A 14,767-nucleotide genomic window follows, 5' to 3' on the forward strand; every position below is an offset into this window, starting at 1 on the left:
ACCATTGGGCACAAACACTTCAAATCTCTATGTAGTCTCGCGATAAGTTGCAGGGTTTCGTGTCTCGCGCGCTCGGAGGTCTTCCTGTTGGATTGTAAAATGGCGCATTGTTGTCACAACCGCATCGCGTTCATCTGATTTAACTTATGAAGATGTTTAGATTATTAAACTAAATATGCACTTCATAATGTGACTCGTGCATAGGCCAGCAACACATTGAACAGAGACGTTCATTCGTTTGCGTGCATGCTTCGTCTTTGAGATAGCTTGTCCGCTAAACGTTGGTTGTTAGCATTAGCTGGCTAACATTTTACTAGCTAATATTCATTGCAGTTTTTTTCAGAACAGCGGCACAAATATAACGAAATGGGTTATTTAAAGCTGATAGAGATCGAAAACTTCAAGTCGTATAAAGGAAGACAGATCATTGGACCATTTCACAAGTTTACTGCAATCATCGGACCCAATGGATCTGGTATGTTATGGTTGCATCTCGCGGCAAATGCTAAATGCAGACTGTTTGCTAGCATTGGCTAGCGGTAAATACGGAGCAGTAATGTCCAGCAGGCTTTAAATATCATAACTTGTTGATTATGTATAGAATTAATGACTGCATCGCTTCTGACCTATAACATTCTGACTACCTACTAGTTTGACTATACAACATTACCACCCTGCACTCTGTTGTTTAGTCAGGTGTAATTTGTGTTATGATTTGTGACCATCAACTTGTACAGTGTTGTATGTGTGCATACATCTCAATGAGTTTATTATGCACATGCGAGAACTATGCTGTGTTTTTTTTTTCAGTGTAAACGTTCAGAATTACTTTTTCTGCATTATCTCTTGCAAAGTAGGTTATCTTCCCTGTAAACACAGATAGGTTATGTCTAATGTGCTGTGTAGTGCAACCTAACAGCTGACTACAGACTTTAAAATTAATATTATAACAAATAAAATCCAAGAAGTCTTGCTAAATATTAAGTCTTGTAGATGAGCATAGATAAAAACCAATGTACTCCATCCTCTGGTAAAATAATACTATAAATCACCTGAAGATTAAGTGCCATGTTGTTTTCCCACGTTTTCTGCACTGCCTATTATTAAGCAAGGCGCCTTGGATTTTGTATTTTCATCACCTACCCCAGCAAAGAGCACCTATCAGATCAGCTATCATTATGAACACCTCTTAAATAAATAGTAAACTGAACGAGCACTGACTTTAACAGGAGTCAATACATTACAGTGGTCATGAAGATAAACATAGGTTTTAGAGTGTACCTAATGAACTGCTAACTCATGTTTGTATACTATGCTTAGATTTTGTGTAGTTACTAAAATCTGTATGCTGTTGTTGTAGGCAAGTCCAACCTTATGGATGCCATCAGCTTCGTGTTGGCAGAGAAGACCAGTAACCTGCGTGTAAAAACTCTAAAGGATCTAATCCATGGAGCACCCGTAGGGAAGCCAGCTGCCAATAGAGCCTTTGTCAGTATGGTCTACCAGGAGGATAACGGAGAGGAGCGCTCCTTCACAAGGGTCATCATTGGTATGAACTGCCATTGACAGTCATGTTGGAATGTATGATTTAGTTATTTTATGAATGCATATCTGTGTGAAATGAAAAATATTAGTCTAATCACTTTTTTTTTCTGACACCTGAGCCAGAAATTACACATGAACTCTTTGAAAATGTGGCTGTTTTACATGCATTCAGCAAGAGACACTGTCATACATCTAATTTGAATCTATCCTAAATCCTAAATCAAATCAAATCAAATCAATGTGGATCAGGGAGCCCATGATATTATGCAAATATGATATGCATATGCATTTCATTGTGCAATGTTGGATAATGTCAATAAAAACTCAAACTTTGAAACACAAGGATATTTCGTATGTGCTTTTGATAAACTACAGTTTCTGATGTTTCATCTCCTTTAACGTGCATGTGGTGTGTGTTTCAGGTTCCTCTTCTGAGTACCGCATTAACAACAAGGTGGTGAGCTTGCCTGAATACAGTGAAGAGCTTGAAAAACTTGGTATTCTGATCAAGGCCAGGAACTTCTTGGTCTTCCAGGTGAGACTGAAAAAATAAAAATCATTTATAAGAGAAATGTATCCGTTGGTGTTCTTTCATAATGCTCCTGTTAATATTATGCCGCAGGTTTTCTGTCAGACAGTTGTGCTTTGTGGTGATCTCCGTGCCGTTAAGAAGTTATTCATCATGATTTGATATTGCTTATTGCATTTGTTTATAATTGAAAATGTGAATCATTGAAAAATTAAAAGTAATTCTCATGCCAAACAGCACCAGAAGCGGGCTAGCTTTATTTTCTGTTTATGCCAGTAGTACTCTTTGGGGTGTGATAATGTAGCCACTCATCTGCCTTATTGGGTATCACAGATTTGTATGTGGCCTAGTCAATTTGATAAGAGAAGATAAATGAATATCTGGTAGCATGGTGTTTGCAGTTGCTGATGTTAACTTCTGCTGTTTTACTTTTCTCTCCAGGGAGCTGTGGAGTCTATTGCCATGAAAAACCCGAAGGAGCGTACAGCTCTGTTTGAGGAAATCTCGCGTTCTGGAGAGTTGGCCCAAGAGTACGACCGCAGGAAGAAGGAGATGGTGAAAGCAGAGGAGGACACGCAGTTCAATTACCACCGTAAGAAAAACATTGCTGCTGAGCGTAAAGAAGCCAAGCAAGAGAAAGAGGAGGTATGTACTTTATGTTTAATGTATATACAGCATCTCTGGAATTACACTTACTTCTATGTGTTTGTGTTGCGCTTGGATTGGAAATAAAATGCTTTACTTTACTTTTGCCCTTTGAAGGGCCAGTTGTTAAGATGTATTACTGATTAGTTTTATAATTTGATTATGTTGATATGCCACAATGAGTCAGTCATTCATTCAGTCAACCTTTAATTTTATCCCATAAACACACTGAGGCAGAGAACTTATTACATGTAGCCGATTTAAAAAATGAATAAAGGTTCCAAGACACAAAGAACCACCAATGAAAAACTTGGATGAAAGTGGTGATAAAAAGTAAAAGCCATAAAAGTCACAATAAAACCTTAGTAATAAATAAAAAAATAAAACTTAAAGCCATTGATAAATTAAAACAAGAACATCTGGAGGTCAAATGTGATTCAGTTAAAGGTTTAAATTGCCTTAAGACAATTTCTTTTTATATCTGTTGAATGTTATTAGATTAGTTTAGACTTTCATGTCGCTCCAAAGCGTACAAGTACTGAGACAACGAAATGCATTATCTGTCTGTAACCCACTATTATAGCTGCCTATTTTGGCCATGCCACTGTTGATGAAGAGATTCTGATGCTCTCCTGGTTAAATAAAGGCAGTCAGTGTCTAAAACACATAGAATTTACTTCACCACACTTTCTATAATAACTTTCTTCCCTTTATTCCACCAGGCTGAGCGATACCAGCGTCTTAAGGATGAAGTAGCTCGGGCTAGTGTTCAGTTGCAGCTCTTCAAGCTGTACCACAACGAGACTGAGATTGAGAAGCTCAACAAAGAGCTTGGCCAGCGGAACAAGGAGATTGATAAAGACCGTAAAAAGATGGACCATGTGGAGGAGGAGCTGAAGGACAAGAAGAAGGAGCTGGGCAGGCTGATGAGGGAGCAGCAGACCATCGAGAAAGAAATCAAGTAAGTGACGATTACACAGTCTCACAGCTCACTTACTTACATGCTGTGTAACTAATGCCATTTAAAACCCAGGGCTTTGTTAATCACCTGACTCTGCCTACAGAGAGAAAGACTCTGAGCTGAACCAAAAGAGGCCGCAGTACATCAAGGCCAAAGAGAACACCTCCCACAAGATCAAGAAGCTCGAGGCGGCACGCAAATCACTGCAAAATGCCCAGAAGATGTACAAGAAACGCAAGGCGGACATGGATGAGCTGGATAAAGAGATGAGGGCGGTGGAGTTGGCCAAGCAGGAGTTTGAAGAGCGCATGGAGGAGGAGGCGCAGAGCCAGGGCCAGGACCTCACCCTGGAGGAAAACCAGGTCTGACGTTAGAATGTTTACTTGATTTCATTTTGAATAATTTATTATTTACAAGATTTTATTTGGTTCATAAAAACTGAAGTATTGGAACTCCCATGTGAACAGAAAATGTAAATTTAATCTATTTGAGTATACTCTTGTAATTCTCGAGGGAGCAGTTTTTACTACCATTAGTAGAGTATAACTATCTGACTTACATACTATACAAAGTATCTATACAAAACCATACTAACGTTATAACTAGGGATGTTCAAAGATCAAGATCAAATTCCATCCAAATCACAGTATTTTAAATAGAGATGCACCGATTTCAATTTTCTTGGCCGTTTCGGATTTCTGATTTTTTGAAGGGTCTGACCTGCCAATCTGATTTTGGCCGATTCCGATTTTCAGTCTTTCTAAGACCTGTAATTGACAGCATTCACAAACATATTTGCAGCTTTTCTTGTAAAAATTAAATTAGATGTTCATAATAAGACACTGACTATTAAATATTCATTAAATACTATTTAAATTTTCTCCAATGTCCTCCAGGTTACAACCAGCCTTATTATAGTTTTATATTAAGATTATGAATCGGTTGAATGTAATCTTGCGAGATCATGGAATCTCGTGGGATTTCGCGGGACGTGATTTCACGTGATCTCCTGTGGAAGCAGATGTAAACAAACTGGAGACTGACGTGATGCAACAGTTTGCTGCAGTAAGACTTTGCCGCAAGAAAAACAGACAGAAGTTAAAGGATTCTGGATTAGAAAATGTTTGAGGAGACTCATCAACACAGGTTGTTTATTCTTCAGCCAGAACAGGAGGTGAGATTTTAACTGTCCCTCTGTGAACAACAGTCTACTGCTGGCTAGCATTAGCCTGAAGAGCTACAAAGCTTATGTCTGTTCTGCGACATTGTCCGCTGCTCTGTCTCATTGTAGACTGTCTGTCCTCTCTTTATCCTGTTCTTTGAATCTGTCGCTGACACCAGCTTCACGCAAGCATGTGTCTGAGTGTGTGTAGCTGTCATCAGCGCTGTGGTGATATCATGGTCAGTTTGCCTGCTGCGCGCATGACGTGACCATCATACAGAACTCGTGTGCGTCAATGATGGGCACAGAATTGGATATGTGATGCTGACTGGCCGGTCACTGGTCAGGGCCCGTCATGCTGAAAACCGTCTGGTTCCAGTCTCTGGTCAGTCAATCGGTGCATCCTTAATTTTAAAGGTGATCTTTGTCACACTTTCCGCCTGGCTGGTTTACCTCAAGGCATTAGAGCCTGTCTGGTGGAGCTGCAGCCCTGGTTAGTGGCGGGTAGCTATGTAACATCTTAGAAACAACAATTAACTGGCTACCACATTAATAAAATATTAATAATTAGTTTAACCAACTAGTATCCCTGGTGCCAGCTAGCGAGGGGAGCAACGTTTAATGAATTTCCTAACTAATCGCGCACATGCCTAGTCCTAACTTACTGCAAAGGGGTCAACATGACTTTGTTTTTACATAGGCAGTGTTGGCTTCTCAAAATCCGTTGAGTGGTTTGGCATGAAGATTTATAATTGGTAAATTAGTCATAGAACATCATAAAATCAAATTAATCTTAAAATATAGATGAGTTTTCTCTCTTCTTCTTCTCCAGGTCAAGCAGTACCATCGTCTGAAGGAGGAGGCCAGTAAACGTGCTGCCACACTGGCTCAGGAGCTGGAAAAATTCAACCGCGACCAGAAGGCCGACCAGGACCGCCTGGACTTGGAGGAGAGGAAAAAAGTGGAGACAGAGGTATTTAGATAATGAGGGCAGATTTTCTCCTGTGCCAGAATAAACCAGTTTTTATTGATTTGAAGGCATATAACCATACATTTTGTTGTCTATTGCTAGGCCAAAATCAAACAGAAGATTCGTGAAATTGAGGAAAACCAGAAACGTATTGAGAAATTAGAGGATTACATTTCCACCAGCAGGTATGCAGCTCTCATTTCTGTACAGTGCTGTGACTGCTCAGCTTATTGATTTCATAGGACTCTTCATTACACTCTTCATTCACCCTCTTCTGTCCTGTTACCCCTCAGGCAGTCACTCGATGAGCAGAAGCGCATGGAGGAGGAGCTGACCGAGGAAGTGGAGATGGCCAAGAGAAGAATTGATGAGATCAACATGGAGCTCAACCAGGTACTCGATACAGACACTCAGGAAGTAAAGCAAATTACTTCACATGGTGCCATTTCAGCTGACAGTGATTGATTTTACTGGGCTGTAGTTGTTAGACACTTCTCTGAAGGACCTCATGTTTGCATGTAGCATATACAGCCAGTAGCAGAAGACATTTCTCCAACAGCATTTCTTCATGTGAATCATAGATGCTTTTCACTGCAAATGATTTCACGAATCAGGGAAAAGCACGTGTGACCCATAAAATAAAGGATGGGTATGCCAGTAATCCATGCCCGTGGGCCAGCATCCACAATACCATGGGCTGACACTGTCACTCTTATTGTTAATGTTATTAGTTACACCTGTGTTTAACAAATGTCAGCTGTGAAATTGTCTATAACGAATCCCATTATTATTGGCTTTTGCTGTAGGTAATGGAGCAGCTGGGAGATGCCAGAATCGACAGGCAGGAGAACAGTCGCCAGCAGCGCAAGGCTGAGATCATGGAGAGCATCAAACGACTCTACCCTGGCTCTGTGGTAAGACGGTTGTGACACTGTTGCAAAGGTTTTTACTTTCCTGCTATATTTAGTCAAAGTGTTAACAACAAAATATGCTGCTCTCTCTTACTTTTTTCAGTACGGTCGTCTGATTGACCTGTGCCAGCCCACTCAGAAGAAGTATCAGATTGCTGTTACTAAAGTGTTGGGCAAGAATATGGACGCTATCATTGTCGACTCAGAGAAGACTGGCAGAGATTGTATTCAGTACATCAAGGAGCAGAGAGGAGAGCCTGAGACCTTCCTGCCTCTCGACTACCTCGAGGTGAATACCAGAAAGCACAGATAAATGGCCCTTCTTTGGAGTGGGTAGATCAAGAGATGAACTAGAAGTATTCCAGTACCATCTCCTTCACCCAAAAGGAATTCTAATATTATTTAGAACTACTTTATTGAATTAGGTGAATACTAGTAATTCCTGTATTATGTGATATGATTGCGACCATTGTTATATGGCTTGGCTCAGGTGAAACCCTTTGTGAAGCATGAACAAATAAGTAAAGAGAATGAATGCCTACAGGATCCTCCTGACCCCACTTTAGGGTTAATAAATTTTGTGGTATCCAATATGTGCATAGACACTGCTCTTGCTGATACCAGCATTTCAGGCAGTGTCGGAGTCAGGTACCGATACTGGAACAACCCTAGTTAGAATATGCACTATTAAAGTGGCAATATTGATTGAAAACTTGAAAATTCCAACAAACTGGTCAATGAAGAGGCTCATGTCTGAAGTGTCTAATCCCAGTGGAACTACACTTGTCAATTAATAAAAAGTTTACCTTTAAGAATCTTTTATCATTCCAGTGCTGCTGCTGATGAGCATCCATGTAATCTGTATTAGTTCATCACAAAGTTACGATTTGGAATATAATTAATTTGGGTGCATAGTTTATAAGTTGTTACAGCCAGCTATTTTTGCCTAATAATTTCTTGCACAATATCATTCATCAGTCTTCCTACTAAAAAGGATGTTATCAAAAAATACAACTCAGTAGGTCATATAAGTACCTGTTTTTATTTAAAAAAACAAAACAAAAAAAACACTATCCTGCCATCTAACCGCCCCTATGTGCTTTTTTCTTGGTTTATCAAAGGTGAAACCTACAGATGAGAAACTGAGAGAACTGCGAGGAGCCAAACTGGTGATTGATGTGATTCGCTATGAGCCTCCCCACATCAAGAAGGCCCTCCAGTATGCCTGTGGTAACGCTCTTGTCTGTGAGAACGTAGAAGATGCACGAAGAATCGCTTTTGGAGGGCCGTACAGACACAAGGTACTTGACTTTATTTAAGTCACTAACAGGTTTTGCATTTATTGTCAACATTTTCTTGTCATGAAGATGAAAGTATTGGAAATTTGGCGGATGTGAAATTTGACTATTCGTTCACCTGACCTCTCCTTGTGTCCCTGTGTCCAGACGGTAGCCCTGGATGGTACTCTGTTCCAGAAGTCTGGTGTCATCTCTGGAGGAGCCAGCGACCTGAAGGCCAAGGCCAGGCGCTGGGATGAGAAGGCAGTGGACAAGCTCAAGGAGAAGAAAGAAAAACTCACAGAGGAGCTCAAGGTAACTTTAAATACTAAAACGTCCATCAAGGAAGTGGTGGACTTTCTTCCTGTGGAGTTTGATGGATTTTCACTTGAAGTAAACTCACATCACTGTTAATTTTGAGAGCACGTTTTTATTTAGTTTTAGTCATAGTCTTTTAACTAAATTGCAATTAAGTTTCAGTCTTATTTTAGGCAGAATTTTTAAGTGGAATAAATCTACAGTAGATTTAGTGTAATTAGTAGATTCTTCACTGATCCAGATAAAGAGAGGGAAAAGAAGAGAGACTGGAGGGAAATAACAGAACCAGAGTCTGAGTGTGCAGTTCAATCAAGAGTCGTCCCTCACAAACATTTTTATCTCGTTTTTATTTGTTGGCAAAAGTGTCAATAGTTGGTAGTAGTTTTTGTCATAAATTTCCTTTTATTTAGTTATTGTCTCGTTTGATCAGTGAAAAAGTGTTGATGAAAACTGATGAATATTATTAGTCATTGAAATTAACACAGACTCAGTACAATTTCCACTCAATGTTTTTCTCTGTAGGAGCAAATGAAGGCCAAGAGGAAGGAGGCGGAGCTGCGTCAGGTGCAGTCTCAGGCTCACGGTCTGCAGATGAGACTGAAGTACTCCCAGAGTGATCTGGAACAGACAAAAACCCGCCACCTCTCCCTGAACATGCAGGTACAGCCTGGTGACACCTCTTTATTTTCCTACTTCCTGTTTGTTTCTTGCTGTAGTGACTGTTGCATTAAAACTTTTTTTCATTTGTGTCCTGCAGGAGAAGTCTAAGCTCGAGAGCGAGTTAGCAAACTTTGGCCCTAGAATCAACGACATCAAGAGAATCATCCAGTCCCGGGAGAGGGAGATCACTGACCTACGAGACCGCATGAACCTAGTGAGACTGACACACAGTGAGCTTCACGAGAAGCCTGTCGATGAATATGCGACATTGCAGTAGTATTTAAATAAATGTTTTTGGGTTTTTTTAGGTGGAGGATGAGGTCTTTGTTGAATTCTGTAAGGAGATTGGAGTGAGGAACATCCGAGAGTTTGAGGAGGAGAAGGTGAAGAGGCAGAACGAGATCGCAAAGAAACGGTGAGTTTAGTAATAACTTAGTTCTTCCCACATTGGTATTTAATCTCTCACAGTTGTCCTGTGTGGTCTAACATGACACAAATCATTCTGCGTCAGTCTCGAGTTTGAGACCCAGAAGACCCGCTTGGGTATCCAGGTCGACTATGAGAAGAACCAGCTGAAGGAGGACCAGGAGAAGGTCATGATGTGGGAGCAGACTGTCAAGAAGGATGAGAATGAAATTGAGCGACTTAAGAAGGTGAAAACATAAAGTGAAGCATGAAAACTTACTTTATAATGTCTGTTTAGACTGATGTCGGCGTGTACGTTTTCTAATATGTGCCAATATGAAAACGTTAGGTTCAAAACATAATGCAGGTGTTTATGGGTAGTATTTTATGTTTTTTTTTCTTAAATTCAAGTTTATTATATGCATATTTTTAAATACTTTATCATTTATAGTTATTTAGTTATTATTTATTTTTTATTTATTATTTAGTTTATTTTATTATTAGTAGTTATAATAATAAAACACTACCAGTGAAAGTTTATCGTTTCAGTGTCCTGATGTCATTTTGAACAATGAAGGTTATTGTTAAACTGTAAAATATTCTGCTTGCATTACACATGTTTGTCGCAGGTGTTTGGTAAGAATATTTGAGGGATCATTGCAGTATTAGTTGATATATCGATACTGGAATTGTTTTACTCCCTAATATTGTTATTGGCATCAGGGCCAAAAATCCAGGCCCCAGTTTTCACTGTTTGGAAATTTACTGGGGGATTTTTGGTTTGTTTGTTTTTTAACTGTTATTTTAGATAAAATGTGTATATTGAGATATTTATTGTCTATCCTGGAATAGCTTAAAAATATCAAGTTATTAGGTTTAAGCCATATCGCCCAGCCCCAATTTTGACATCAAGTTTATTCTAACTTGTGTATTTTTGTCATCTTTATGTCCTTGTAGGAGGAGCACAGACACATGAAGATCATTGATGAAACAATGGCCCAACTGCAGGACCTCAAGAACCAGCACCTCACCAAGAAATCTGAAGTCAACGATAAGAACCACGAGATGGAGGAGATCCGCAAAAAACTGGGCGGTGCCAACAAGTCAGTAGCTACAAATGCAATCAGAAACGTCAATATTTCTTGTGTCATATAAATATAATGTTTGAGTTGGTTTGTGTGAACATCAGTGTGTGTGTTTTTTTTTTTAATCTTCCAGGGAGTTGACTCAGCTCCAGAAGGAGGTGACGGCCATCGAGACCAAACTGGAGCAGAAGCGCAGTGACCGTCACAACCTGCTGCAAGCCTGCAAAATGCAGGACATCAGGTTGCCTCTTCGTTCAGGAACAATGGATGATATCAGCCAGGGCGAGGTACACACAAACACATGCAGGTTCTAACTTTTATACCATTGGGATTGAAACTGAAAATGTCATCCTTCTTTTGTTTTGCTTTTCTAGGGAAGCTCCCAGAACGATGAGTCCAGCAGCCAGAGGACGTCCAGCAGTGTTCTCGCTAAAGAAGCTCTGATAGAGATCGACTACAGCAACCTGTCTGAAGACCTGAAGGTAGTTAGACCACATCAGATCAATGTCTTACATTGAAACAGTCCAAATTGACCTCCCGTCCTTGTATTTACAAAGTGCAAAAGAGAAAAAATAGCCATTTGCAGAAAAGACAGAATGTCCATAATATGAAGTGCATTTAAATGCATTTAATCCTGCTTGACTTCCTACAGGATGCGCTGTCAGAGGAAGAGATCAAGGCAGAGACAAACACACTGCAGCAGCGTCTGAACGAGCAGCAGAGTATCCTTCAGAGAATCAGCGCACCCAACATGAAGGCCATGGAGAAGCTCGAGAGTGTCAGAGACAAGTTCCAAGAGACCAGTGACGGTAAGATGGCTGAATAATGGTAGAGACCAGGATCGAATAGGAGAGAGAAATGATGGGGTGCGGGTTTATGGTATCTTTCTAGCATGCTTGATATTGATCTCTGTGTGATCTCATGGTTTTGTTTTTGTCGTTCTCGCAGAGTTTGAGGCCGCTCGTAAGAGAGCCAAGAAGGCCAAGCAGGCCTTTGAACAGATCAAGAAGGAAAGATTTGATCGTTTCAATAACTGTTTTGAGTCTGTGGCCACCAACATCGATGAGATCTACAAAGCTCTCTCACGCAACAGCAGTGCCCAGGTATGCTTCCTCAAGCACATTCAGCACAGTCACTGATTTTGTAGAAACTTTTACTTTTGTATGTAATGTATCAGAGCAAAACCTTTTAAAATGAGTGCGTCACCCTCTTGTAGGCTTTCCTCGGCCCAGAAAACCCAGAGGAGCCATATCTGGATGGCATCAACTATAACTGTGTAGCTCCAGGGAAGAGGTTCAGACCCATGGACAACTTGTCTGGAGGAGAGAAGACTGTTGCTGCCCTGGCTCTGCTCTTTGCTATTCACAGGTAAAGCCTCAAAAGAGTCTTTGCACAAAATATTTTGTTTGTGGTGCTGTAAATGACTTTTCTCCTGCTCGTCTCCAGCTACAAACCCGCCCCTTTCTTTGTCCTGGATGAGATTGACGCTGCTCTGGACAACACTAACATTGGCAAGGTCTGTTGACCAATGATGTTTGATTCAATGACTTAACTTTAATATGCTGCTTGTGATATAAACAGTTCTTTCATGCTGCACATCACATTAATTGCAAAGTACAAGTCATCATTTCTCTCTGTACCTACAAGGTGGCTAATTACATCAAAGACCAGTCGGTGCAAAACTTCCAGGCCATCGTCATTTCTTTGAAGGAGGAATTCTACACCAAGGCAGACTCCCTCATCGGCGTTTATCCAGAGGTGAGTTTCTCAGTATTGTTTTTACAAAACACCGTGCAAAATACTATATAATAAAATACTGCTTGTAAATTTCCATAAATGTGGCATTTTCACCAGCTGGCTCATTTTAAACTATTTTTCAACTGTTTCAACAATTTTTTTGTTCTTGTCTGCTGTAGACGGTAACATTAGTTACAGGTGATGTTCTGCATCTTGGAATTCAAGTTTTTATTGGTTTTTAAAAAGGCTTGTTACATGGCATACACATATTGTTTTTTCTGCATACAAGAACACAAGGCATTTTTTTATATTACGGAGGTAGACTTCAGATCATAGAGAAAAATGAACAAATCCATAAGTCGAGAAGGACAAGAAAAATAAACATGTCACACACATATCCTCGTACAACACTCTACAGAATCACATAATCACAGAGCAAATTCATATTTATGTAGATCTATTTTCCATTTTGATGTGAGCCCAGAACCCGTCCCGAGGAGAGACTCCTTCCTCCTGATTGCCGCTTACTCTACAAAGCATACATTCATAAGATACTATTTCCACCACTGCATTAACCCATTCTTTCAATATGAGGGCCTTTGGTGTCTTCTAGCGTCTTAAAATAACTCAACAGTTGGTTATTAGACCCACATTAATCAATGCTCTGAATTTATAACTACATTACAACTACAGGATTGTACTGCAGGTTGTTAAATCCTTTTTGAGTTCAGTTAGCACCATCAGATGTGTAGTAAACACTGTCACTGCTACAGCAGCTATGAAGCTCATCAACTCTTTATGGTCTTTATGGTTTTTTTAATTCATCCTTCAAATTCCTGTCGTTTCTTTGGGTACAGGTTGATTAATTATATAACTAGAAATTCTTGTGACATACCACTGTGAATTAATGACAATGATAATTGTGATTTAAATGGTAATAAAGTATACTTAATGTAATGATTCATAGGCCTCATTGTGCCTTTTATTTCTCTGACTTCTTTTACAGATAAGACCTTGAATAAGCTACTAAATTGAATTCCATGTGGCATTAAAAAGTTTTAAAATATAACTTGGCAAGTACTGCAGAAAACTTGTATAATAGATTTGTAATTAGTCATTGTAGTAAGTCATATTTGGAAGATCAAGGATCAGATAAGAATCCAGCAGCATCCTGCCAATAATAAAACATCTTGAGCTGTTGTTAAATTAATGCAGATTGGAAACATCCGCTGTAAATATGATTAAAATATTAACTGATTTTTCTTCTCTTTCACAGCAAGGAGACTGTGTCATCAGCAAAGTGCTCACATTTGACCTCTCTCAATATCCTGATGCCAACCCAAATCCGAATGAATAGGACGAGCACGTCCAACCTCCCAACACTGGCAAGTTGGACATCTGTAGTCACAGATCATGTATCCACTAGGTCCCACATGTTATTTCCTATTGTTTTTTATGTTTATGTACTTTTTGGATATGCTAGAGTTTAGTGGATTAGTGAGGTTTTTTAGTTGTGGGGGGTCGTTCTTTGTAGACAGCGACAACCAGGATGTATGTACATTTATATAAGCCAGCCCTTTCTCAATTTGGCCATACCAGAGTGATTATAATAATCAGTGAAAATGAATTATAATCATGTGAAAGTGAGATGTAATCCAACCTTTTTAACAGACTGTAGAATTTGTATCACATGGTAAAGTGTGTTGAATTTACCTGAAGCGAGTATTTGTTCTCAGAGCTTTTATACTGTTTATTTCCCTCTCCGCGTGTGCTTTAAGCTTCTGCCTGTCCTCCATTGTGTGTATCTGCAATTCTCATGTGCTACTTTTTTTTAAAGCTTAACCAGGAAACTGTTGTTACAGTATGGTGGATACATTCCCATGTTTGATGGCTAAATAAAAAAACACTTGTTAGCTGCAGCTGGCCGTGCTATAATGAGATCATGGAGCTTTGTCAAACCCGTCATCAGAAAATGAATTCAAAGGAAATGTGCTGAGGTTGTACAGCCGTATGAATAACGACAGTCTCTTAATATTCCTTGAGTGCGATTCTGAATCAGCTTTAGGTGAATTGAAAACTCAACTATTCTGTCAAGTCTGTTTTATTGATTGCTTTGCTTCAATAAATAAAATTTGAGTTATTTAAGCTCCTTTATTTTGGTAACTTTTACTTTATTATACAAGCATGTGTTTCTTTTTATTTTCTGATTTCAGGTGCTGCTTTTGACAGCTTTGTGCATCAGTTATAAGGGACCTTATTCCCTTCATTTGAACCTATAATACAACATGCATGTTGCTACATTAGTTTCCATTCCATAAGGGGAGTCTGTGCTTTGCTAGGCAAGACTAATTATAGAGGCTCTCAGTTTTCACACTGTAACTTCTGCAGAGGGGAGCATCTAAAGCATGCACCTATCTTCTCAGGGCTCCGTCCGCACAAACTGACACATTTCAAGACGTTCCTATCATTAGTTCTGACTGTTTACTGGGGTATATTCACCTGCTAAGGCATTTCCATCCTCTAGAACACAACCAGTGATGGTATCACAGGGTGCCCATCTTT

At 39.6% G+C, this 14,767-nt stretch overlaps 1 protein-coding gene across 1 annotated transcript; it reads left to right on the forward strand.

Annotated features, from left to right (window-relative positions):
• The first annotated feature begins 78 nt into the window (after positions 1-78).
• On the forward strand, positions 79-14,350 carry smc1a (structural maintenance of chromosomes 1A). The gene is made up of 26 exons (XM_084721283.1): positions 79-475; positions 1,361-1,549; positions 1,968-2,080; positions 2,516-2,719; positions 3,442-3,680; positions 3,784-4,042; positions 5,675-5,815; positions 5,915-5,997; positions 6,106-6,205; positions 6,619-6,726; positions 6,827-7,012; positions 7,845-8,024; positions 8,169-8,315; positions 8,841-8,978; positions 9,076-9,192; positions 9,287-9,393; positions 9,490-9,631; positions 10,341-10,486; positions 10,602-10,755; positions 10,843-10,950; positions 11,121-11,277; positions 11,417-11,571; positions 11,685-11,836; positions 11,915-11,984; positions 12,116-12,226; positions 13,482-14,350. Exons 1-26 carry the CDS (start codon positions 367-369, stop codon positions 13,560-13,562), a joined length of 3,696 nt encoding a protein of 1,231 aa, XP_084577409.1. The 5' UTR covers positions 79-366; the 3' UTR covers positions 13,563-14,350.
• Positions 14,351-14,767: the final 417 nt, after the last annotated feature.

This window comes from Lutjanus erythropterus, chromosome 6 (assembly GCF_056507025.1).
Source record: "Lutjanus erythropterus isolate fLutEry1 chromosome 6, fLutEry1.hap2, whole genome shotgun sequence".
Classification (NCBI taxonomy): domain Eukaryota; kingdom Metazoa; phylum Chordata; class Actinopteri; order Lutjaniformes; family Lutjanidae; genus Lutjanus; species Lutjanus erythropterus.

Excerpts from the sequence above, each read along its gene's own strand:
- smc1a (XM_084721283.1), top strand. The coding sequence starts at position 367 with ATGGGTTATTTAAAGCTGATAGAGATCGAAAACTTCAAGTCGTATAAA. Across the intron at positions 6,206-6,618 it reads TCAACATGGAGCTCAACCAG|GTAATGGAGCAGCTGGGAGA; the intron begins GTACTCGATACA and ends CTTTTGCTGTAG. Across the intron at positions 7,013-7,844 it reads TGCCTCTCGACTACCTCGAG|GTGAAACCTACAGATGAGAA; the intron begins GTGAATACCAGA and ends GGTTTATCAAAG.